The following is a 23,128-nucleotide window of genomic DNA, read 5'->3' as shown; positions in this document are numbered from 1 at the left end:
CTTTTGTAGGGGTGATGATGGCTACAGAGACACACTGGGAGAACTGGACGGAGCATTGATGTATTCAGACAGTTTCAGTCTGCTCCTTTGTGATTCAAGGAGCTGTACCACATCCTTCTCCAAAAGGATGGGATTCCACACGCTGGGCACAGAAACATGCACAAAGAGGCAGGAAAGCACATGTGCATAGAGTCAAGTACTCCTCTTGGACAGCTATGGAAACCCCCTGGACTCTGCAGGCTCTTTCTGGTGTTTGCAGAGCAGTGGAAGATCACACCATGATGCCAAGTAGCTTCAAGCACCACAAACAGTGAGATGGGGAGTGGAAAGTTACTGCAGGAGGCTGTAACATGCAGGTGTCTACAGACCTTACTAGGCTCAGCAGCAGCTGCAGAAGGCAGGCCCTTGACAGTGTTGACTGTTGTGGAGGGAACACTTGAACTTTAGGATCCTGGTGGGCCTGGAGTTTATTTGTTGGCTCTATGTCAGCACTGCACATCAAGTAGTACTCACTGCCTTTGGTTAGAGCTGTTTTTCTTGCTGGACACTTGACAACTTCTGGTCTGAATTGCCTCTGTGGTAGTGCTGAGCTTTTCTACTAATAGGGACAGCACAGAATCTTTGCTTTCTCTGAAACTAAGGAACACATGAACGCTCTATGAAAATAATGTGAGAAAAATTCTTCTCTTAAAATATAAAGATAAATAATGTATAATTTCAACACTTTTGTCTTCAAAAGCATTATTATAATACAGAGGCAAGGTGAGAGGTCTGATGACTCATTATGACAGTATGATCAGCTGAACTCTTACAGCCCTGTCAGAATGTTTTGAAAAATTGCTGTGCTTTTAAGTTCTGAAAAGGTAACTATGATGCTTCTGGTGTTGTGTAGGGAAAAATATATGGATTGTACAGATTTCTCTCTGGTGATGGCAGAAGAATGTAGTGTATTTGGGGTGAAGGGACAGAGATCTCCACTTCTGGCAGTGGTAGGGGCATATGAAATGCTTTATTAGGACTAAATTTTAGAGGATATAACTTCCTCTTTAGATATTTACATAATAAAATTAGCATGCTCATCAGATACTCTGCTCATCAACAGAACAGTCTTCGAAAGAGCCCTGTAATACTGGACAATCCTTTGTTTTCCATATGAAAATTTTACTCTGTTTTAAATAATATACTAATACTAACCTCGTGCACAGTTTACTGGAAGAGTGGACCACTCCATTCAGTGTAAATAAATGGTCCACTGGAATAAAGACTGCTCCATGTTTAAAAGCATTTTCAAATTCTGTTTATACAAATTGATATATGGAAGCTAGAGCATGTTCCGGTGAGGAAGTGAATTGTGTTTTGGTCAGAAAATGTATCCTGTAGATAGATAGATAGATAGATAGATAGATAGATAGAGTATGCATATGCATGTTTTCTTAGCTTTCTGTTCCAAGCCACACTCCCTAGATGCATGAGTACTGCAACACTCTATGAGTTAGCGCTCAACTAGTGCCACAGAAGAATGTGCCAGAGATATTTAATCCCTAGACAGAGGAAAAAAAAAATCTCTGTCATGACCTGCTGACCAGACATTTCTTGGCAATTGCTAATCAACTGTTAGCCTTTTATTGTCTCTCCAGCCATTATTTTCCAGGAAAGATCTGAGCAAGAGGTCAGTGAAGCTTAAGTAGGTATTGGTTTATTTATTCTTTCGTGCAGTATGCTGCAGTGAACAGTCTGCTCTTCTCTGAAGGTCAAAGACTTTAACGTAATTTGACTTGTTTATTTACTCTAGAATTTGACTATCAAGCCCAGAATGTAAGAATAATTACTGGTGGCAACATTTCTGAGAATAGTTTTTAGTGCTTTCTATGAGCATTAATTTTTAAAACATCAATATTTGGTGAATTGTGAACTACTTCTTTATTGATGGTCTAGAGAGAAGTGACCTGGATCTTAATTCAAATTAAGACTCTCTCTGCTCAGGTAAGTACTGTAGTCTATGCTTACCCTTGAACAGAAAATAAGATCTGCATTCCTTTCCTGAAAAAGTCTGTTTCCTCAGTTGGAGATCCAGGGTAAAAATAATTCTTTCCTTGAAAAAGATGAGGGAAAAAAGGGGGAAATGCTAAGAAAAAATCAGCTAGCAGATGTTTCCTGTCCTGCAAACTGATTGTGTAGCGAGGAGGCAGTGGTAATATGTGCTTCTAGCTTCAAGTGACTGCATCTGAAATTCTGCATTTTTGAAGGAATTTCATTTGAAAGACAGTGTTATCTTTGATCAAAACTTGTTAATTATTCAGCTTTGTCCACCCATGCTGCATTAACAAAGCACTGCTGAGTGGGAAAACCAGAAAGCTCATTAGCTCCTTTCTGGGAATAGAAGTGTCTGGCCTACGGGATGGGGGAACATCTTTCCCTTTCTCTCTTGCTGTAATATTGGAAGTATCTGAAATTTGTTCAAGCCTCTATGGGAAACCAACACAGACTTCTGCTGTATCTTTGTCTCCAGCATGGAACCGCAACAGACAAACAAATGGGCAGCACCACAGCTCCTGTGTGATTGCTTTAGGCAGCCCAGGAACCTCCTGGTCCCTAGACTCAGGAGAAGACGGAGCTGCAGCATGTGGCCTGCCTCTTTTGAGGCATCCCATTTGATAGCAAAAAGCTCGGTTTTCTTACCTGCTCAAAAGGGCTAGAGTGGCGAAGGAGTTAAAGACATTTGACCTCACTGGGATTCCCTTGCTGTGCCATTTGGTCTCCTCTTCCCTCTACACACTGAACACGTTCCCAGGCAGTGTGCTAAACTAAAGATAATTAATCTTTGCCAGTGTGGTTACTTTAGGCTCTCACTCTGCAAAGATAAACTTTATTCTCGTAATGTCTACACTGCCACTTAGGTTGAATGTAGAGGTTATTTGCTGCCAGCCAGAGCTGTATGAATTAGTTTTTTCTTTTCCTTTGTGCAGTACGTGCCAAAAACTCTGTACTGTTTGATGCTGGCTTAGTGTCTGCACTGTAGATCTGAATGTTCCTAGGAACTCACTTATGAATGACCCGCTTCTTGTGTGAGGCCACAGGAAGGGTACAAAAGGGCTGGAGTCAGAGAATTTGGGGGCTGCAGCTGGTGGAGGTCCTGGGCACAGAAGTTTAGAGGCTCTGGAGAGCAGTGACCCCATGGAGCAAATATCACTGTGCTGCACTGTAGGAGGGACTTTGGACTTTTCAGTGAGGCTGGACTGAGCAGGACTGGTCCAGTGCAAAGACAGAACATGCCAGAATTGATTTTTCCTTCAACAGAATGTGCTTCTGTCATGCACTATTTTTTTCTATTTAGCCTCAAGGACTAAATTGCCTGTCAAGCACATGAGCTTTTAACTTTCATGGATTTCAGCAAGAAGCCAGAGGTTTACATCACTTGTTGAGTGTGAGCTTTATACCCTGAGACTTGGATCATATGTTTAAAAATAAAATATCCTTTTATTTGGATGCAAAAGTTCCCTCTTCCCTGTGTTGCATCAGAGAAGCTGTTGTGCTCTACTTTTTTCTTTCTGGGACTGTCTGTGACAGCCACCAGCCATCCTTCTATTTACAGTCATTACCGCAAGGAAATTGGAAACTGCAGCTACTGGGACATGATTATCTTCTCTTTCATGTCAGCTTTGTCTTTCACTGTGACAAAGCAAAAGAAATATTTGTACAGCTAATAAAACATTTATCTAGAGACAAACAGAAGTGCCATGTCCCGACTGAATGAGCTGCTGATGTAGAGCTAATGTAGGAGGGATTTACTAGCAGTGGTGATACAGGAGGGGTGACAAAAGAGGACTCTTCCCCCCTCCACTGCCCACAGCCATGACTACAGCCCATCTGTAAGTAGTGGGGAAGCCTCCAGAGGAATAGCACCAAGATTTAGATAGATAAGAATCCTGTCTGCCTCTAGGAAAGGACAGTCTTGTGAAATATTTAGTCAAAGGCTATAGCACTTGCAAGGCTCTTGACTGAACAGCAGTCTGGTTAGATTTCTTTCTTCAGTTCCATGATCAAAGTGAAGAAATAATGCCTAATAACTCAGGACCGTGCAATCCTTGTTTTATGAAAATAACAATACACAGTTACATTTTTTTCACTGAGGAATATGAAGAATTAAATGAAAGAAATATAATCTGTCAGTGCAGTTAACAGTTTTGAACAGTGTGTGCTATATCTCTGTCTGTCCCACAAGAATTAGTGTTTCATTATACCTTTTTAGCTTGTCAAGTTCACAAAAGCCACAACGTAGAAAATATGTGAAAAACAAGGAGTCAAACCCCCCATGTGCTAAAATTTTCTTTAATTTTGAGCTTCTTGTTTTAATCTTAAAAAGATATTTTTGATGGCACACAACCTCAGAATAGGCACCTTTGCATTTACAAACTACAGAGAATCCCTATCAAGTTGTTTCCCTAATTTCCACATTTAAATCATGCAGAAAATCTTACTTTCTGTTCCTGTTTTCTATGAAAGGCTTAACAGCACATTGCTGCAACAAGGTTGCAGGTTAGGAGGATTCCATTCACAAAATAGATTTACAGCACATTAAATATTGATTTAGTAATTTCATCATCAATTAAAACTATAATGAAAATGACTATATAAATACATAATGCAGCTTTTATGATGTGCTACTCTTTCTTGTTTTTGTTAATTTACACTCCAGTTTACAAGAGCATCTTTAGTACAATTAATGAGATTTTATTGTACAATTATCTTGTAACAAGCTCTTAGATATATTTCAACTGATTGAGGCCAATGAAATGAGTTAATTTTCAGCATCTGGTTTGGTGAGAGATTTGTCAAGCTCTTCTGTGGGGTTAGATTTCTTCTGGCTTGGGATAGCAGGTAGAACACGGCTTGGTTTCAGAGGGTCTCCTGATAGACCAGGCAAGAAAGAATATAGCAAATGACTCTGAGAATGTCCCTTTTTCTGTGATCTGGAGGTTGGGGCAGGTGGGAGAATAACCGCACCGTTCCTTAGGGAATTTAAAGGCAGGGACTTAAACTTCTTAGCACTCTGAGATGGTAGCTGAACTAGAAGAAAAAGAGAAAAAGAGTGCACAGGAGGTGAAAAGCATGACATTTTTACAAATTAGTTTGCTACTTTCTTTGAACTGTTGTTTATTTGTCTTATGTTTTGTGTATTCAAACCCATATTTGAAAAATGTGACCAAAATATGAGTAAAAAATTGCTAAAGCCTGTCATAGCCGATCTTCACCTGAAGAAAACAACTTCAGTGTTAAGTGATTTACTTTGTGTTTGGTGACTATTAAGACTTGATAAGTTCAGAGGTTTACTTTTGATTGATAAGCAGAGAATCTATACCACTATCTAAACTGAACGAGACTTTGTCTGTTTGGAGAGATTTCCACAAGACATTTTTTCATCAAAAACCACGGGCTGACTGAAATAGAAATGTTCCATGGTAGATAAATTACTTTTAACAAAACTTTGTGGGACAATGCTCTATTACACAGGGTAAACTCTGATCAAAATCTTAGGAAGATGAAACAGAAGAAAGTGAAACGTTGTGTCTGGGCTGCTCTAGGCATGGTTAGTCATTAAGGTCAGTCATTAGGGTCACATATGCTCTGCAAGTCACAGACCACAAGAGCAGTGCAGTACCCTGTAGCACAATAAGAACCACACTGAAACACAAGAGCCACAGCTCATGTATCTCAGCAGTTTTGTAAGAAACTGTGGATTTAGATCATCCTTAATCTCCACCTCACACTCAGCAGTGTAACAGTGTTTGTGCTTTTAGAGTTAATGTAGTTCTATATCTTCTCTAAATTGAAATACTCAAGCTCCGTCATTCAAGCAACTCACTAACTGATTTCCTATTTTTTTTTTTTTTTAAGTAGAATTCAAAGCCTTAATTGTAGACCTAGTTTTTTTCTGCCCTGGAATTTATTGTGAATTGCATTAGCTTCTTTTCACTTAATTCTCCATTTTATTCATAAGCTCTTTCTATATGAACAGTTTCGGTTTTTCAGTTTAATCATATGAAGAGTTCCCTACTGCAGTTAACACCATCTCTGCTTTGGCTACAGAATCTTCCTTGCCATTTTTCACATCACTTGTTCTTGGTTGCATTCTCATTCCATCTGTAATTTCCCTACATTTGCATCTGCTGTGATGGATAAATGAGAGGCTATTAACGTTTTCCTCTGAGATGTAATAGTTTGAGCTTCATCTTACTAGTCATGGCAGCCTCCAGGAGGCTATTTGGCTTCCCTGTTTCACTGGCTTCAGCCTTTGAAACTAACCACAAACAATTCCTCGGGGTCAGGTATTAAAAACCGTTCTCTGAGCCAAGCAGTTTTCCTCATCTTGGTGTCATGACTATGTCCTAGTTCTTTACATGCAGTAAAGAATCCTGCTATAAAGCATTCTGCCCCAAAGGTGACGACCTCAGCCTGTCATTATTTCACTTCCTGGTCAACTCTAATGAAAAGCTGAGTATTTGTGTTCGCATGTTTACTGGAAGCCCTTTTCTTCCCTTTTCATAATTTCTGACAGAAATTTTCCTCATGTAGGTTGAGAGAAATTCTACAGAAATGAGGAATGGAGAAGAGTATTCTTTCTTAACCCTACAAAAATCTTGTGTAATTCCAGAGAAATATCTGAAGTTAATCTAGATTTGCAACATTTTAATAGAAGGTGACTGCTGAACTGAATAACCACTGCAGTCAAAGCACCTGTGATGAACTGGACCTTAAAGTAAATTTTGATCTCAAAAAAAATCCTCAAACCAAACTAAACGTTCAGCACATTAGAGGAACTCGTAGGTAGAAAAGTAGATGAAGTTTCCTGAGGACTGTAGAACAAAAAAAAAACAAACAAACCCCCCCCCCAAAAAAAAAAAAAACCAACCACCAACAAAAAAAGAGTAATTTCAGTAATTTCAGTAATTTCAGGACAGTTAACCTAAGCTAAAAAAAATCCTAATTACCTAAAATCCCGCCAACAGTTGTTGTTTCTTAAAAGAGAAATTTGCTTTCTCACTTCTCATCAAGCAGCATCAAAAAGAATAATAGGGACACTGACTCAGTGGATGCAGGAGAAATGAGGAAATTATGTTTTTTAGTAAGGAAGGACTATTAACTTTGTCACAAATTTTCATAAAAAATAAGGTAGATCTGTTATTATAATGTGGACACACATCTGATGAAAAACGGCACTCAAGATGTAATTTCCTGAAGAATAAGTTTACAATGCAAAATGACCTTGATAAATTGGAGAAACAGTAAGAAGTTCAGATAACAATACTCAGCAAAGGCAAATGCCAACAACTGCACTTAGGGAAAACAAAGAAAGAAATGCCAAACCATCAAATGTTCAAATGTGAGATGGCTAGGGGAGTAACAGTGCTGCAAATAACTAGGGACACAGGCTGTACCCAAGTCAGAAATATATTGAAGAAGTTCAAGCAGAAACCCTGCAGCTTCCGTGTCTTGGCAAAGCAGAAACAGCCCAGTCTTGTCATGCAAGCCCTTCTGTGTCTGTACATTTACGCAGTATATAATTAATAAGTCAGAAATTTGCCCTGTTGGAGACAAATATTACCTCCCTATTGTCTGCAGTGGGTACTGGTAGACCTGTGCATCTATGCATTTTTTTACTATACGCATTGTGCAAAAGAGAGTGAAGTTCTCCTTGCCATATTCCTCTGTACCATATGCCATATACTCATTTTGTCATTCATTATTTATTTGTCAGGAGCAGTAACTCTTTAAGACTTATGAGGTATCTATTCAGGGCAAAGTAGAATCTTTATAAAGAGGATTTAGAAAATGGTTAGATTTTTTTTCTTTTCATGCTAAATTCAGTAAAATTCAAGTTGTGATGGCCTGAGCAGGCAGTGTTTACTAGAGCTGCCTGGCCTTTGGCAGTATTGTGTAACTCACAGGTCATATTCAAGGTTCATTCATGTTCAGGAAATTGCTTAATTCTCTTTTCCATGAAAAAAACAAACAAAAAAACCCCCCAAAACCCAAAACAACAACAACAACAAAAACCAACAACAAACTTTGCTTTAGTTCATACTGAATTTGTGTGAATCAAGCAGGACTAAATACAATAAATGAGCACATTTGTTTTCTGGCATGTGATATAATACTCATTGCAACATATATTGAAATTTTGGTGTGTAAAACCATAAGCATATTGAGAGGCTTAACTGTTTCCCTTCTGGAGCACAGGCATATGTTCATGCATTGGAAGTTTACACCTGTAGAAACTATCTCCAGAACACTTTACATACATACTAGATAAGTACTTAATGATGGGTTTAAGTAGGGCAAAAGCAGTGTCGCTTAACTTCACCCTCGGGACCAAGTAACCATCACAAACCTCTGCTCATTCGAAGAAGTGAAAACCAGCATCCAAACATGAATGCTTTCCACCTAGTCCCAGATACTGTTCTTGGTTTAGAATGTTCGATAAGGATTTCTGGACTGGTACACGTATGGCTTCAAAATAGTACATATCTTCAAAATAATACATATGATGACTCATATTAGTATATCTATTGAAACACATGAGCCTGGACCTAGCATTGGGGTCTGTGAAAGAGAGAACCCTTAAGGCTGGTTGCCCTACATCCAGGAGGTATATACTGCAAAAGCATTAGAACTATTCTGATTCAGAGGGTGGAGACAGCTACCGAAGATTAGTGATACTGTAAGAGCTACTAATTCAGGGAGCCTTTCCACTCAGTACTGTGTCATGGTTGAGATGGACAAATGACAGTAGTGACTCTTGAGTGGCTGCTCTTACAAGCTGCAGAGACAAAAATGAGGCTCTCAGGGAGGCATTGCCCAGGGAGTATGTGCTATCCAGCAGAAAGGGCGGCTCTTAGACTCCCTTCCTTTTGCGAGCTGGATGATGCTGGCCCTCTGCACAGAGGAGGCTGCTTTGTGAAATCCTTTGCTGTTAACTTGGGAAAGAAGAAACTTCAAGTCATGATGAATAACAGCAAAAATGACCACTGATCCCCAGAAGACATTGTTAAATGACCTGCAGAAATAGATCTCTCTTTTTTTGTTCAACATATAATAACCTTACTATGGCTTCAGACCTTCTAAGCCACATGAAGAAGTGAGAACAGCAGAGAGATCTGTATAAGTCCCATATTTATTTGGAAAATTATTCTGGCATTGTGTGAGAGATGTGTGATAGTTGTAAGCTTGTTTTCCAGGGGTCCTTGGGAGATTTGCATGATGAGATAGAAAGAGTGTCCTGGGGGTGGAGCAGCAGCATGCAAAATAACAGATGCCAGGCTGTGCTGAGGCTACTCAAGAAAATGTGTGAGGGACCTGTTTGGCACTGGGGACATCTGGAGGGTGGGAGTTTGTAAGCTGTGGTTTAAAGTCACACAAGCCCTCTTTTCCTAGGCTACTGTTTCATTCCTCTGTCCTCTTTCTAACTTGTATTTTTAAATGTTTCTGCCTAGAGATAAAAGCATCTCTTCCTTCTTTTTTTTTTTTTCTTTTTTCTTTGGCCTTCCTTTTTGGGGAGATGTTTCTTCTTTCTGTTAATTTTTGAGTAGTTTCAGTTCTCTTTCTAATTTATGCCTTTTTTATTGTTCTAGCTCCCTGGTTGCCTCCCCCACCCACCGGCTTCGTTTCATGTTCTTAATACGCATCTTGTGTAATGAAAATATTAGATGAACACAAAAGTTTACACTCAAGCTTCATTGCTGGAGCCATTTGCCTGGTTAAAGGCTCCTTTGCCTGGATAAAGGCTGTGTCCAGAACAGTAATGTTTTTAGAGGTGGATGGAGGATGATTGAAACCTTCTCTCTGAAACAGTTATTTGTAAAGCTCCAGAATCAAATGTGTCATTTGTGTTAACAGAGAAGAAATGCGACCTATTCTGCAAATAACTTTTCTTTTCTGTTATTGGCTTGAACTGATGTTCAAGCAGTAATGGCCATGGATAAATGTGCTGCATTACTTAATTAAACCATGATTATTAACTGTGATAATTGCATCTTATTTGTAAAACACAGCTTTTGGCATGAGACTAGAACTAAAATCCTGGCTGTTTGTATGACTTCCTGCAAGAACACCGGTGATTATGAAATATTTGTTTTTTTAAAGGATTTTGCTTACAACTATATTTTAACTACAAGACACAGAGAACATTAGTAGAAAGCTTAAAAACAGAAGACTTAGAGATGGGGGTTTGCAAGCAGATAGGTTATTTTCTTTCCTCTGAACAGACAGAGAATTCCATCTCTAGTATTCCACATATCTCTACTTTTCTGCTTCCTCCCTTATTTGCTGCGCAGCAGCAGTGCATGATTCTGTATTTTCCCTAGGCAATCTGCTGTTTCCTGTAAAGTCATCTCTGCTGTTTTGTTTTTAGTAATATTGTTGTTGCTGCTGAATTGCTTCTGAAACTCAGATTAGAAGAGACAATGAATCTTAAGTTCAGTTCTGAAATGTGAATACTTCAGGACTTGGCTGATCTACAGGATGACAAATAATAAACTGCAGATCCAAAATACATTAGGGGATTTGCGCTTAGTGGAGCACAAGAATGTGCGGGCAGGACACTGCTGGGAGTAGGGCTGGTGTTTCTATGTGAAGAACAGGCCAGTTGCTGGCTGGGTCCAGCCTGGGACACTCACAAAGTCTTGATGCTCTGCTGGGGCTGTGGGAGTGGGATGAGGCTTTCTGTGCTATTTGGGAGCTGGCTTCTTACTGCCTGGGGAGTGAGAAGCTGCCTGACAGTGCAGAGGAAAAAAAGGCTGCTGCTCTCTCAGTCCCCTTTATTTCAGCTCCTGTGCTATAGAAGCTACCCAAACCAATTGCTGTGAGAGAAATGAATTATTCCTATCCTTATGTGAAAGCTAGTCTATCCACTGTCCTTAAAACAGAGAAAAAGATAGAACATCTTTTTACCTATGTAATATTCAGAAAATGACCAAGTTTTTGGAAACCTGATGATCTTCTAAATGTCTCCCCTCTAATTTTTTCTAGCAAAAGGACACAAACACCAGTGTTGTGATATTTTTCATGCTGTCTGCAGAAGAGTTATTCCTTAGCCTGGCTTTCATCTCACATGAAATGACTGCCATGCAGTCATTTATGGTGTTGTCATCTATCTCTTTATGTCTTGTAAGTCACCGTGTTACATCATATCCTGCCCCCTATGAAAAACCACCAAAGTCATACAGGCATATGCAATCAAGAGTGAAACTGAGTATTAAAAATCCCATGTCTGTGAGAATTCCAGCCACTTCTACTCCAGAAAACAAATGTAGAACAAAATTCTCCTCTATATTGATGTACATTATTTCAACTAGGCCAAATCTATGAAACTCATTGGAGAAAAAGGTTGTGATCAGGAGCACAATGTCCAACTGGAAGCGAGCCTGTCACTAGTGGAGTACCCCAGGAATTGGTACTGGGGCTAATACTGTTTAACGTCTTCATTAGCAGCTTGGACAATGGGGCAGAATGAACCTTTTGCAAGGTTGCAAATGACATGAAAGTGGGAGGAGTGGCTGATACAGCAGATGGGTATGCTGCCATGCAGAGAGACCTTGGCAGGCTGGAAAAATGGACAGTCAAGATTTTTAAAAAGGGAATTGTAAAGTACTGAACCTGGAAAGAGATAACTCCCTCCACCAATGCATGCTGCAGATCAAACTGCTGGAAAGGAGCTTGTTAGAAGAGGACCTGGGGGCCCTGATAGACACTAAGCTGAACATGAGCCAACAATGTGCCCTTGTGGCAAAGACAGCCAACAGCATGCGAGCTGCATTAGGAAAAGCAATGCTAGCAGATTGTGGGAGGTGATACTTCCCCTCTACTCAGCACTGGTGAGACACATCTGGAGCACTGTGTCCAGTTCTGGGGCCTCACATACAAGAGAGAACTGGATATACTGGAGTAAGCTCAGCAAAGGGCAAGGAAGATGACCAAGGGATTGCAGTGTCCAGAATCAAAGAGGAGGCTGAAAGAACTGGGACTGTTCAGCCTTGGGAACAGAAGGCAGCTCAGGGGATTGTGTCAATATGTATAAACCCCCGATTTCGGGGAAGTTATAAAGTGGGAACCAGACTCTTCTCAGTACTGTCCTATGAAGGGAAAACAGTTAATGGGCACAAACAAGTAAGAAGAAACTTACTTATTTGTCAAACACCAGAACAGTTTGCCCAGCGAAGTTGTGTAGTTCCCATCCTTAGATGTATTCAAAACCTATGAGATCCTAAGGAATCTGCTCTAGGTCACCACTCTGTGGGCAGAGGGGTTGGACTGGACAATCTCCAAAGGTGCCTTCCAACCTCAGCCGTTTTACAATACTGTGAAAAAGGAACATGAGACCGCTCAAGCTCTCAGCTGCCAGTGGCAGAGTCACACAGTATGATACTGAACTGAGACTTGCCTGTACTTACTTTTGTGAGCACAGTGGTTGGGTGTGGGAGCTAGGCTGTTCCGTACTGGAGTAAGATTTTGTATTTTGTGTTGGTCTACAGACATCTGTTGAAAATTTCTACCTGTGAAAGAAAAAAAAAACCTGTTACTATATGAAAATAATTGTAAATAGTATGGTGCACTGTAGATTTCTGGCTTCTAGAAAAAAAAGAAAACTTATGTAGTAATTCTCAGAAATGCATAACAACAAGAAACTAGTAACTGAAAAAGCTGTTCCTTTGTTCTCTTTCCATTCATTAATAAGAGTGACTGATTTAATATAATCTTCCTATGTACCCTTATCAGTTACAGTATAGTAGCTGGTCTCAAAACAGGCACAGTCTGGTATCTGGGTCCATGTAAGAATATTTGGACACGAAATTTGTAGAAATGTTCAACTAGATGGATTTGATTTCAGAACTGAAGTTTTGGCTTGCCAACTTTTTAAATAGGGTCTCAGCCTTTCTAAGTAGTAGAACAGAAATGGAGTTCAACTGCTGGCTGGAAAATGAGACTGGTGGAACTATATCAGTAGTAAAGATGAGCTTCAAGAGAGTTTTGCTGCAGATGAAATCATGGTAGAACTGATATAAACTAAAATTGCTTCTTATTAAACTATGTTTATGGCAATTTCATTTTTACCAAGAACAGATACTGGAAAACAAAAGGTTAATTGGCTAACTGTGGCATTTCACTGGGTAAGATTAAAGTTAACTTTCATCTAGTACTATTAAAAAAAGACTATGTTATAGGATGTGATGCATTTCACTACATAAATGACACATCAAATATTATTTAAAAAAAATAGAAACTCCAGCACTTAATCAGCATTTTCCCCAGATCTTTTCCCTGAGTTGATCTTATTCTGTGATGTTTGAGTCCCTCAAATATTTATTTTTTGTTATCTCCAGATCTGAGATGAGCCTTTGAAGGAGCCTGGAGTTGTCTCATCAAACAGCTGCTTGTTCAGGATGGCATTGCAACATAGCCCATCGCCGAGCAAGTATGTGCTATGCTGGCATGCAGAGATGAGGGAAGACACAGGATGGATGAAGTAGGACATCTTAAGCAATAGGAAGAAATGGAATGACATAAATTGTCTTTGTGGTTTTGTGGTTGGTACTTGAAGACACCTATATATTGCTGGGCTGTGCAAGATAAACCTATAGGAAAACAGTTGTGGAACAGTTTCCTAGAGACAAACTGCTGTAGTTCTCAAGACTGCTGTAACTATGTTAGTGACTAAATGGAGCTAAAGTGGTGTTCATCAGACAAATACCCATGTCATAGTGCAGGCTTTAGCTCTGCATGGAGCACGATTCTGGCCCCAAACAGCAGTTGATTGACATTGGATCAGTCTACTGGATCCTGTGGGTAAAGTTGATGCATGTTGTGCTAAAACATGAAGAATCACTTATGCATGAGCTGTGCCTAACAGAAACAGACTTTGATTTCCTTTTGCTATGTTTTTCTCTTTATTTAGTCTTTAACATATTCTCCATGGTGATAAAAAAGTGGCTGTAAAAGTTGGTAAATTTCTTTTATGCACATCACATCCACTGTGCACAAAATAATAAATATATACATTCAAAACCAGCAGAGAATCAAGCCTGCTGCTCTCATTAGTTCCATTTGAGTTATATTGGTTTCGGTGATGCTTATGCTGAGAACTAGTGGCTTATTATGTATGTACCATCATGGTTTGATGAGGGGAGGTTGTTTTTTCTGTTGGGGTATGTTTATTTAATAAATGTGAATATGTGGCAGCAAAACAATGGTGCAAAGCATAATCATGTCTGCAAGGCTGATATGAATGCTTGGAAAACAATCCTTGTCTAAAAGTAGTTCTGACTTCAAGTGGAAGTATTCTTCTGCTCTTTCTTTCCATCTTCTACACATAACATCAGAGAAAAAGTTTTTATTTCTTTAAGACATCAACTTTGTCATCCCCGAGAGCATATTTGTGATGGCCTTTATTTTTGAATGAAATGGAAAGGGTGTAATTTCATTATTCTGAAATGCAGGAGTGCTCTGCATTCCATTTACTGACATTTTCTACAGGTTGTTCTTTGATTTTCCTTTGCATTTAAGCAGGTGAATCACGTTGTGGTACATTTTGTGGAAAAGCTGTAAATGTTATGATGAATAACCCCCTGTAAATCAGTCCTTCAGTTTGAGAAAGGAACAGGGCACTGATCAGTTTTGCCCTATTCTTTCCTGGCCAGTAAGTGCTTCCTATTGGACCATACTGTACTGCTTATGCCAACATAAGCTTAATGATAGCTTATTTTTTACATTACTCATTCAAGCAAATAGAAAGTACTGGACTGCTGTAGTAAAACCTGTAATAAAGTGTCACCTTAGACCTGGAAGGTTAATAATCTAAAAGATGAGTGGCTGATAGAAGGGGGCTCCAGCTGGTTAGAGGATGTGAAGAGCTGCCTTACATTTGAGACAGGCTTCCTTTTACTCCATCTCTTGAAATTTCTCTACTTACACCATTTTCCCTGTGGAAAAGAGACAATAATAAATTTTGCAAAAGAGATGATTACAAAGCTCATAAATACAAAATGCTTCAGATTGTAGATGCCAGCTCAGCACTGTGGCTGGCAAACCCTCATGCAATATTGACAGCAGTTTTTGGTGCAGTCTATCTTTGCTCTTCCCAGTGGAGGGCAAGACAAAGTAGCTATTCTGAGAGAAACCAGTGGCATGACAGTAAGGTAAGTCTCATAGTTACCCACAGCAACTGCTCCCCTTTGTTTAAGTGCTAAAACTCAGCTAGTAAATTGACTCATCTTTCATTTTCAGGAGCACAGAAAGCAGGAGAAAAAAACTTCAAAAAATCCCCGTCTATGTGCCAGCTGCCATCATAGCATGAAGCACAAAAATTAGCTCTGACTTTAAAGTCCAGGTCATGCAAGAAAACCAATACTGTGTTTCAGGTGAAAAAAACATTTTCAAATTGAGTTTTCCTACGTTACTGATACCCACAACTCTGCCCTGGATATTCAGCGATTAGGAAATTACATGTAGCCCCCACAGTCATGACTTGAGAAAGAGAGTGTTAACACTTCAGTGTCCTTGAAAGACCAGATGTTGTTTTTTTCCCTTCAGCTGGGCCTCCTACAGGAAAAAAACAAAAACACCAAAAACAAACCCGCCAAGAAACAATGAGGAAATATCTTTCCTGAGAGAGAGCTGTGAGGAAATACCTTTCCTGAGAGGGAGCTGCCTGTACAGTGCTGCTGGCTGGGCTGGAGCCAGGCTGACTTCGCTTCTGACCCCTGTGAGTCCTGCAGGCACAGTGCACTGCAGACCTGGAAGCCCTGGAGCTCATACGGTAAATGCAGCTCTAATTCACAGCAAGTCAAGTGGCTTTAATTACAGGGGGAGGCGGATTTAAGCCACACACATAGGCGTGAAGAGGGATAAGCAGATCTTTTTATCGTGAAGAAATGCTACACAGTATCTGGGTTGTGCAATGTGTGCCTGTCAGACACTCTCTGGCTCCTTAAGAGCTTTTAATTCACATGCTCCAGTGGAAGTATTTTTTGCGAGCTACAGGAATCTTTTCATTGTTGGAAAGTTTTGTTAAAGGGGGCTGGTGCAGAAAGAACTGGGCTTAATTTTTCTATAAGGCAGATAATAAACTGTCAGAGACAAAATGACTTACTTTTCCTTTGGACATACAAAGACAGCTCCCATTGTAACGATTAGAAGATTTCCCATAACTGATACAACTTTGTCCTCATTCATGCATGTAGATTGCTGGTCGTATATTGAGTCCCTGTGCACATTATGGAGCACCGAGTACATGCACAGGGTCTGTCCTGATTAATTTGCTTGGCTGCAGATTTTTGTCATAGGATATTAATAGAAAATCACCTGTCCAGAGCAAACAATGATTTAACTATATAGTATTCTACAGTCTTAAGAAAAATCTGTAATTGCATTTTAAATTACAGCTTCACTGCACCCTGTGATATTTAGGTTGTAAAGAAGCCCTGCAGGTTTTCTTGTTTTCCACATGTGAGAAAGTGTTATGCTGGAGCAATTTTTGCTAGTCATGTGGAGTTTGGGGTTTGTATGGTTGAGTGAACAGTTGAACAGGGCACAGTAAAAAAGTAGTGACACCTATAGACCAGGTCCATCAAGCTTTCAGTAATGTGACCTGATGTTCAGGAAATGGAACTTTTTGAGTAGCACCTGAAAAACTATTTCCAGCCTTTAGTTTGAACAAAGCAGAATGACCTGTCATTCAGAAATTGTTGTCCCTACTCTCATTATTAGAGATCTGAACAGATATTTGCTATTTTACAGATCCCTTTGCTTAGGAGTCAGTACAATTTGCATTGCCATGCAAGCTCAGATAGTGACCTGACCTAACAGGGGGTTCTTCTCTGGCAAGGTTTCTGTTCACTCCTCTTTCCACTGGAGGAGAATGGCTCACATCTGTTGGGGTGTGCGTTGATCAACTTATCGTGTAATGTTTACTCCTCATAATGATGTGTTGGTAAGTCTGGAGACTGCTTTTGCGTGTTTAATTTTCAGTTGGATATTACAGTTGTTGGAAGGCATGCTAGATATGTTTAATTTTGGCATGGGACTAATCCCAAAGGAGATGAAGTTGGAGACACTGATATGTTGAAGTAAACTCCAGCATGCAAGCCAGCCAGTCAGATTCATTTAAACATGGATGTGACCCAAACAAAGTATGAGATCCCAAATCCTGCCAAATTCTGGTTTCGAGTTTACTTCAGAATTCTGGTGCTCTACTTCATTACTGTTGCATTACCGTTTCCAAACCACAACATAAAAGCATTTACTCTGTCTCTGTAAATTTAGCAACTTGAATTCAGCTTTGGAGAAACCATGAGAGCAGCATACTCAATCAAAGAGCTGGCACTCAGTCAGAGGACTGGGAAGGGGTGACACTACAGTCTGGAGTCAGAATAGGTATGTAAGCAGAAAGCAGCATGGTGTAGAGCCATCAACATGGCACGTGTGGACTTACCTGTTTGGATCCAGGAGCAGCTCTCAGCATTTAAAGATCTGAGTGCAGTACTGGTCCCTTGCACATCTACTTCCAGGACTAAATGTAGACACAAGGTAGCAGGCATGGCAGTGGGTGTTAACGTGCAATTCACAAAGCACATACATAAATCTGGAGGCACTTGCCTTTCACAGGTACCTTACATGCTTCCTAACTACTTGCATTTTTGCTTACTCATCAGATCTACTTAAATGTCTTATTTCTCACATGTAAGCTCCTTACTTCAGCTGTTAGCTTATGTCCTGTCCATCTGTGATTGCACTACATACGGGGAGAAGAAACTGAAAAAGATATTAAAGAAATAGAAACATCATGGGTCTGGCTTACCAATTTTTTCTGACTCAGATTGCCACAGCAGTAGAGATTATAGGATATCAGATGTAGAGAAGAAAGAAATTACCTGATGGAGAACTGGAAAGTGAAGGAAGGTGGGGAGGGCACAAAAGCACATGGTGAGATCTATCAGAGTTTAAACCATTTATCAGTTTGTCTGAAGGAGTCCTAGTACAGACTTTATAGGAGAGTAGTTGGTTAGAGTCTCTGTTCCAGGGATCATCCAGCAAAGCCTGGCAGCTTCTTCTGTGGTCCAGCAAGTTGTGTTCACTCCTACTCTTCTGAGACTTGTGTGCAAAATGATGGGTGCCGGTGCTGGAGGAGAAGCTTGACATTGTACTCTGGGAAGCAGTTAAGAAAGAATTGCCCACAGTGATCGGGGGGAGGCTCTGGGTTCTGACAGGCAGAAGTCCCTGACACTCTGGTTGCTTCTTTTCTGATATGAGGTACTTTGTGTCTGTGCTCCTTCTTTTAAAGTCAGCGGTGGTCAAACACTTCTCTGGAATGTCTTTGCAGTTTGTGTCCATAATGCAATCAAAAGTGGTAATGATGTCATCTACTTCTGAGGTCTCTTCTCTAGGATATCGGTCTCTGATTCTCTCCTTCTGGCTGGTTTTCTGATCATCTTTCTTCTTTTTGCAAGAGAAGATGTGGTTCAGCATACCGAATCGCCCTTCTTTCTTTTGGAGCCTGTTGTTCTCAGAGGGAAACTGATGAACTGGCTCAGACCTACTGGAAGTACAAATCAAAATGTGATGTCATTATTGCCAAACAATGAAAAAAATTCTGCCTGTGTTAGCCCATGAAATGGGCTATATGTTGTTCAGATACATTTGCAGGGGTTGTTCAAGGAAGCAGAAAGTTAGGAGTTCAAATTTGTAACTAACAAAGACTGAAAACGATACTATGTTACTTTGCCCTTTCTTGTGGAGTTATTGCCTTGCACTCATCTTACTGTAGGCTCAGTGCTATCAGCTATCAGGCTTCAGCTATTGGGAAACAAAAAAAGAAACAAACTTTTCTGGCTTCAGTATCCACCAGCTGCAGAATCATGATTCTTAATGGTGAGGCAAAATCCAATAATAACAAGAAGAACATGATGGGATCTTTAAAACCAAGTGGTCTTTTTATTATGTCATATTTGGAAAGTGGTATTTCCAGCAGTACAGTCATTGCTAATGCTCTAACAAAGGCACTAGTTCCTTTCCCTTTTTTTTTCCCTTCTTTTCCCTCCTTCTCCTTGTCTTGCCTGTACTAAAGAGACCTGGCACAGTTTCAAAAAACCTATCAAGACAATTACCTACAGTGGTGAGTGATGCTATGAGGTTTTTAGATGAGATTTTGACTAATCAACATTTCAGACCTACTGTGACAGGCAAAGCACAGGAGGAGGAGGAGGAAGAGGAGGAGAGGTAATGTTACCCGTGTCTCACAATCTGTAGTGCAGGAAATAATACTGACTGCTGACTGGAAAGGAGGGGGAAGCACAAAGAAATGTGATGATAAATGGCTTTGTAAATGTATGCTCATTTACTAAAGTTGAAAAACTGAAATGACAGCTGCTGAAACATGAGAAATAGAAAGAGGGAGGAAGAACCATAAACAATGGTGAAAGAATTATACTTTTTAACAGAAAAAATGTCAGAATAAGAAGAGACAGTCAAGGTAAAGAACTAAAGAAAGCTAGAAAACACTCCCAGATCCTTACTCTGAGGATAAAAACTTGAAATTTATTGTATTATCTATCTGGCAAAGCTGCTCTTGTGTTCAGTCTATCCCTCTATCTGATCACATGAACACACAGCTTGCACACAGATACTTCAAAAAAGCAGACGGCATGTATCTGAGGGCTGAAATTATTTTGTAAGATAAATTTTCTGTGCAAAGGTGACTAAGCCACAGCTATACTCACATCTTCTTAGTTGAGAACCCTCTGGTGATTGGCAGACTGGCACTGTAACCACACTGGTGAGTCTTCAGTAGATGACTAATTCTAATGTTGCTATTTTGGTGGAAAACTTGAACTGAGTATTGCACACAAACTGAGGATACATGACCCAGGGCTCAAACCCTTCAGTGGCACGCAAAAGCAATAAATTCATTTTCTAGTTAGTGGCAATATGTGAGCAAGACATAAACTTTTGCTTTACCTGCTCTCCTGAGACAGCAGCTTGATGCATGCCGTGTGCCCACAGTACATTGCATATGTCAGAGGAGTGTTTTCATTGATGTCTCGAGGGCTGCTGTCTATTCCCAGCTCTAGCAGTGTCTGCACACAGTCAGCTTTCCCTGCTGCTGCAGCCCAGTGCAAAGGTGTCCTAAAAAAAAAGGGAGTGTGTCATAAAAATAGATTAATAAATTTACTATCGAAACTGTTAATGACATAATGAAATGTGTTCCTGTGCTGCTTGTCCAGGTTCATAACATCCATTTTAAGGAACTCTTCATCAACTCATGCCACACTGATCTAATTGCCAGTCATGGTAATAAGACCACAAACTGGCGTCTGTCTATGTGCATCTATTTAGCTCTAGAGAGAGCAGACATGGGCCTGCAGAATGCCTATACATGCCACATAATAGTATCTCTTTCACTGCTGGAATTGAAGGGTGGGAGGAGTGCCTGAAGTTTTCAGAGCAGAATTTGAAAAAAATCTTTGTAGCATTCACTGGACAGTAACAAGCTTTTCTCATCTTTACACCAAACACTATAAGCAATGGTTGGGTCAGGGCTCCCTGGGAAGGTAACTGAAGAAGCCTCTCCTGTTTGAATGAGAAGGACATTGACGAGGCTGTCATTGCCCCTTTGCCAGTTTCTGTGTTCTTTGATGGGCACAGGCTGGGGCAGACATAATTGTCTTGAATCTGTGTAGGAGAATCAAACTGGTTTTCTACTTGGCAAGAGATTTGCACCTGGTCTTTGGAAACCTTATTCCAGTTTCCAAATTGTAGTATTTTGCTCTTGTAAAAGCTCTGAAAGCACAAAAAACACCATAAGAATGCAGCAAGAATGAAAAATAAAATTGACTTTTCTCTGCCCATTTATTTGCAGTCCTGGTAATTTCAGATGGGTGCAGTCAGAAACACAATAGAATGGAAATCTACTGTTTGTGTATGTGAACAGCTTATCTTTTCCCCTCTTCAGTTATAATACCATCTATGGAAATATCTGAGAATGTGTAATAGGAGGCCATGTCTTACTGAGCTCTTAAGTGTAGTTAAACTCCCCGCTTTGCCCTTCTTTCCATAGAAACACAGACTTCTCAGTTACATTTTCCTGATGTTTAGAAACTTCTCAGAACCTTATTGGTTTTCTTTCTGTTCCATTTTACTGCATTTTTCCAAGAAGAATGCTATTATTTTAAGTACCTGAAGGCCTAAGCCAAGAAAATCTTGGCTTTTGCTCCACTGAGCAGAATAATCAAGGCAAACAGCCACTTGGTTCTGTTTGCATTAAATAGATTTATGAGCAAAGTTCCAAGGGAGGTAGGTGTGGGGTGAAAAAGAGGAAAGAAGATGTCTTCTGCACTTAGGATGTAGGGATTTCATCCTCGGAAGAATCAAATGCATGTCAGGATGGAAAGCGAAAGTGCCCTGGTCCTACAGGAATACTGTGTTAGCATCTGCCATGCAACAAGGGAACATTGCCATTTCTTAAACAGAAATAGCAGCAGGATCCCAACGTCAAGTTGTAGGATCCTGTTCTATTGTTTTGAAAAGATTTTTCACTTTTGATTGAAAGAAGTTAAGTCAAGTGGTGACAAAGTCATTTCACACATAATCTTATCATTTCCTACCAGAAACACAAAGCTGAATAACATTCATACTAGTCAGTTATTATACTAGATACAATACAAGTGAGCTACGCTCCTTTGCAGTGTTTCTGAGCAAGCATGGTTTTCTGTAAGTGCAGTTCATTAACTAGGTCATGGCCTGTGCAACAGGAAGCATGATTATAGAATAAACAGAGCTAGTCTCATGTTAATAGAAAGGAAGCAGCAATTTCAGTTTCAGAGTTTCCATGGTTACCTGTCATCCACATCAAGGGCCTGTAGGTTGCACTCTGGGATTTTAGCCAGCTCACTGATAATATCACTGTAGCCTGCAGCAGCAGCAATGTGCATACATGTTTTGCCGTTCTCATCATCGTAATTTATTATTGATGGTCCCTGGTAGTGGTCCAGAATGATGGAACACAGAACCCTGTTGCCACTCTGGCGAGGAAGTTCAGAGAAGAAAAGCATTTTACAATGGAGCTCACACCAAACTGCATTTTCTCTGCCAGAGAAGGCTAAATACAAAAATGGTATTCTGTTTTGTGTTTACCAGACTTCACAGGTATGAAAGCCAAAAGCTTCCAATCTCCTGCTGGGAACTGGGTTTACTTTATGAATTTCCTAGAACACTTTGAACACTGGAAAAATAATAAATAATGTACCACTGCAAGTATCTCCAAAAGTTACAGAATGTAAATTACTCAACAGCTTTCTCAGAAATAACTTGGGGTTTTTGCTTTTTTTGCTAAGCCAGAGTCCAGAAAGATATGAGCCTATATTTTCACATAAAAATGTAGGGTTGGAAAGGACCTCAAAAGACCAACCCACTTCCATAAGCCTGTTCAAGTACACTCAGAAAAGCCATGTAAAATATTTGGTGAAGTGGTTCTTGAAAACTTTCTTAGCTAGTTTGCTCCAGTGCTTCAGTGTCTTAATAGAAAGTTGACATGGGTCTCTAACCTGCCAATGAAACTGAACAGTTTTTATGCTAACTTGGTCAAAATAGAGAAAAATAATTAATAAATTTTTTTGTAACAACACAGAAGCATGAGGCAGGACAGGTCTTTCTAGGTCATTAAACTGAATCCCTGCAATCACTTGCAGCTATGTTATATCATGGCTTTTATAAATTACTGTGTCCATTAAAAGCAATTAATCTTTTTTTGCCCCCATTACTCCCAAAGGAAGGCAGTTCAAGAACTTGTTTGCTTTAATGATTAATACCTCTGATTTCTATTCATACTCCTGGCTGATTTATGTCCCTTTGTGTCTGTGCCAGCATTATTATTTAGGTAAAATACTTTTTTCCTCTAACTGGTATTCATTGTTCAGATGTTTCTCTAGACAATCATCATATCCCTCTTGAGCTGCTCTCTTGCTGCTTTAATCAATCAAGGTATTTTAAGTCTTCCTTGTAAAATGAGCTTTCTGTTTCTCTCATCAGCCTACTAACCCTTCTCCTTTTGTTTTAATCGTGTATCCTTGGAGAGGGGTGGTTA

The 23,128-nt window shown here is 39.9% G+C and overlaps 1 protein-coding gene across 1 annotated transcript in view; it reads right to left on the bottom strand.

Annotated features, from left to right (window-relative positions):
• Nucleotides 1-4,798: 4,798 nt before the first annotated feature.
• Nucleotides 4,799-23,128, bottom strand: part of ANKRD55 (ankyrin repeat domain 55) — a gene marked incomplete at both ends in the record, with an annotated part of 55,615 nt that continues 37,285 nt past the window's right edge. The window contains 5 exons of the mRNA XM_080362426.1: nt 4,799-5,067; nt 12,447-12,548; nt 17,922-18,586; nt 20,005-20,172; nt 21,883-22,067. Coding sequence (XP_080218552.1) covers nt 4,799-5,067; nt 12,447-12,548; nt 17,922-18,586; nt 20,005-20,172; nt 21,883-22,067 — 1,389 coding nt within the window. The remainder of the gene's footprint in view (nt 5,068-12,446; nt 12,549-17,921; nt 18,587-20,004; nt 20,173-21,882; nt 22,068-23,128) is intronic.

The sequence above is a fragment of the Nesoenas mayeri genome (assembly GCF_963082525.1).
Source record: "Nesoenas mayeri genome assembly, chromosome: Z".
NCBI lineage: Eukaryota > Metazoa > Chordata > Aves > Columbiformes > Columbidae > Nesoenas > Nesoenas mayeri.
Note: the sequence above shows the minus strand (reverse complement) of the source record. Positions and strands in the feature narration are given on the sequence as shown.